This window comes from Solanum pennellii, chromosome 8 (assembly GCF_001406875.1).
Source record: "Solanum pennellii chromosome 8, SPENNV200".
NCBI classification, from domain to species: Eukaryota; Viridiplantae; Streptophyta; class Magnoliopsida; order Solanales; family Solanaceae; genus Solanum; species Solanum pennellii.
The window spans coordinates 1,675,818-1,678,504 of NC_028644.1; the positions used below are offsets into that span (position 1 = coordinate 1,675,818).

General features: G+C 34.8%; 1 protein-coding gene across 1 annotated transcript; it reads right to left on the reverse strand.

Annotated features, from left to right (window-relative positions):
* Window positions 1–135: 135 nt before the first annotated feature.
* Window positions 136–2,263, reverse strand: LOC107027270 (F-box protein SKIP19-like). Its single transcript, XM_015228449.2, has 2 exons — window positions 1,915–2,263; window positions 136–814 (listed from the first exon to the last, which is right to left on the reverse strand). The coding sequence occupies exons 1-2, from the start codon at window positions 2,220–2,222 to the stop codon at window positions 289–291; spliced, it is 834 nt and encodes a 277-aa protein (XP_015083935.1). The 5' UTR covers window positions 2,223–2,263; the 3' UTR covers window positions 136–288.
* Between the last annotated feature and the right edge of the window lie 424 nt (window positions 2,264–2,687).

Below are 2,687 nucleotides of genomic sequence, written 5' to 3' on the forward strand. Positions count from 1 at the left end.
TTATTACCAACTTAAGTCAATATATTGTACTAGTTGTCTTCATATGATACATATTTAGAGGAAATTATAGAATAAGGATAAGTTAGAACATGATTCCCTGGATATTTAACTTACTGAAATTAGGATAACCAAAAAAGAAACAATGATGTCCCTGCTATTCTTGGAAAACAACACTAACATAGTTGCAAGGAGATCTTCAACAAGAGGATGGGGATTGCATATTATTATCGCGGAAAACACCTGAAGGAACTGTTCATGACCCAATGAGCTAAAAAGTACAGAGCTTCACTAATCATCGGTCATGCTATCAGACAAATCCTCATCCCAACAAGCCTCGAATGAAAATTCAAGACCCTCGAGAGATTCATGAGGGAGCTTCACATCTTTAATCTTCCCAGAAATTCTACTACTCAAGACTTTGTTGAAGGTAACATATTTGCACAGACGCAAGTCTAGAGATACAAGAAGAGGACAACTATCAAGAATAGCTTGGAGGCCTTTATTTGTCATACTATTCCCAATGAGATGAAGGTGGTGCAAGGTAGGTAGGTTTTTAGCAATAGCTAAAGCTTCTTCATTTCTTTCATCTTCGTTATCAGAGTCATCGACTGATCCCATATACAATGACTTGTTAAATTCAAATGACTTCAACCGCAGGCAACAGTGTCCAAGAGCTTCAATGCCTTCAATCGTCATGGCAGTGTGTGTGAGACTCAACTCCTCCAACAATGGGAGCTTTTGAACTGCTTCAATCAAGCTTTCACATACCTTAAAATAGCAACAGGCAATACTGAGCCTCTTCAGTTTTCCTGATCTGGTGTGAACAAAAGTAGAAATGAATCAATGAAACAATATCACCAAACACAATCAGGCTTAGTACAGAAGACTAGCAAAAGGTATACAGTACTCCCCCGTATCAATTTAAGTGTCTACAATCCTTTCTAGTCTGTCCCAAAAAGAGTTTCTTCGTATATATAGTAAGTTTTTCAAGTCCAACATCTTACACGGCAAGTTGATTACCTGTATAAGAGATGTACAAGACCATGGATGGCATGAAATACACTTCAGCGTAGCGGAGAAAGAAGATAAAGACAAAGCAACTTGATGCAAAAACCTACCAGAATTGGATAATCCATGTTCAATTAAGCTTACTTGTGGAGGAACATCAACATTTCAAAGCTCATGGGACATACATTGGATTATGTCAACTATACGTGTATCAGAAGGTGAATAGTTCTAAAATGTGGATACGAGCTCTGTTCAACTTCTCAGTAAATAAGATCAACATTCGAGAAGTTCATGATGAACCCTTAAACTTGTATTCTTCAAGAAAAACAAACCCTCTAATCTCTCTACATTGTTATGAAAGTGAATCATTACTAAGTTTATCAAAATGAGCACCACACAAACTGAAAAGCGCGAAAAAGCTAAGGTCCATTGGAGCTTTACACACAAAGCATATGTAGTCTTAAATTGAAAATAGCACAAATGGAGAAGAAAAAATGCAAATATGTATATGCTTAGTATAGAACCAATAATAATAAGTATAAATAACAAATATATGGAAGTATCAAATGTTCAATGTCGCTTCTTTAGCAACGGAAAGTATGACTTACAGCCTTGATGACAACACTGAACCACACATTAAGTGAGACGAAACCTCTCAACCGGTCATACAAAAATGAAGCTTCTCAAACTTAAATCTACGTTGCTCGAACTCTTAAAAAATGTGTCAAATTAGTAGTGCATTTTCGAAGGATCCGATATTGGTGAAAGAACGAGCTAACTTAGGTCTAAATTACACATTTTAGCATATGAAACTAAACTGATCATGTAATAATTCATCATAAAGTCAGTTTATTTAGCAAATTAAAATTCATAAAGGAACCCTAAAATTTGGGGCAAGTAGATTACCTTTCAGCTATGTACTGAACCAACTTATCATTGCCAAAATACTGCAAATTGATATCAATAAGTTCACCTCTACTCCGATCAACGGCACGGCGGCATATTTTCTCTAACTGGTAACCGATTTCAGTGAGATTCCCATTATTCCGCATGTTAATGACTCGCCACATTGATGGTTCCTTGCATATTTGCCTCCATTTTCTGCACACTTTACGAGCTGTCTTCAGTATTTCTATAACACCCAGCCTCTGTAATATGTTTTCCCATATACCTTCCTGTAATTCCATCCATGGCGGCTCTTCCGCCATCGCCATTGTTCTTCTAGGGTTTTACAGAGGTTTTAAAAGGAACCGTTTCCCGCTTAAAAGATAAATTTAAATCCTAAACTCACAATGAGTGTATTAGTTTTGTTTTCGAATTATTGACCATATTTGAAAATATTTTTTTATTTAACTAACTGAATTTAAATATATTTTGATTTTTTCAATAGGAGTGAAATACGACTCTAATTTCTTGTCAAGTTTACAGACATTTTCAACACTTCTTTTTTGTTTTTTTGGTTAAGAGGTTCATGCCTACAAGAGTTTGAAATCATTTAATATGTCATGTGTCAGATCGGGCCAGGGGTATGCACTATTTGGATTAAATCGAAAAATCAAACTGAATTCTAAATTTGATTTGTTTTTTAGATTTATTATTTACCTTGTTTAATTTTTTGGTTTGTTTTTGAATGTAGAAAATAAAATACAAAACGAATTTTATTTATATATATATATATA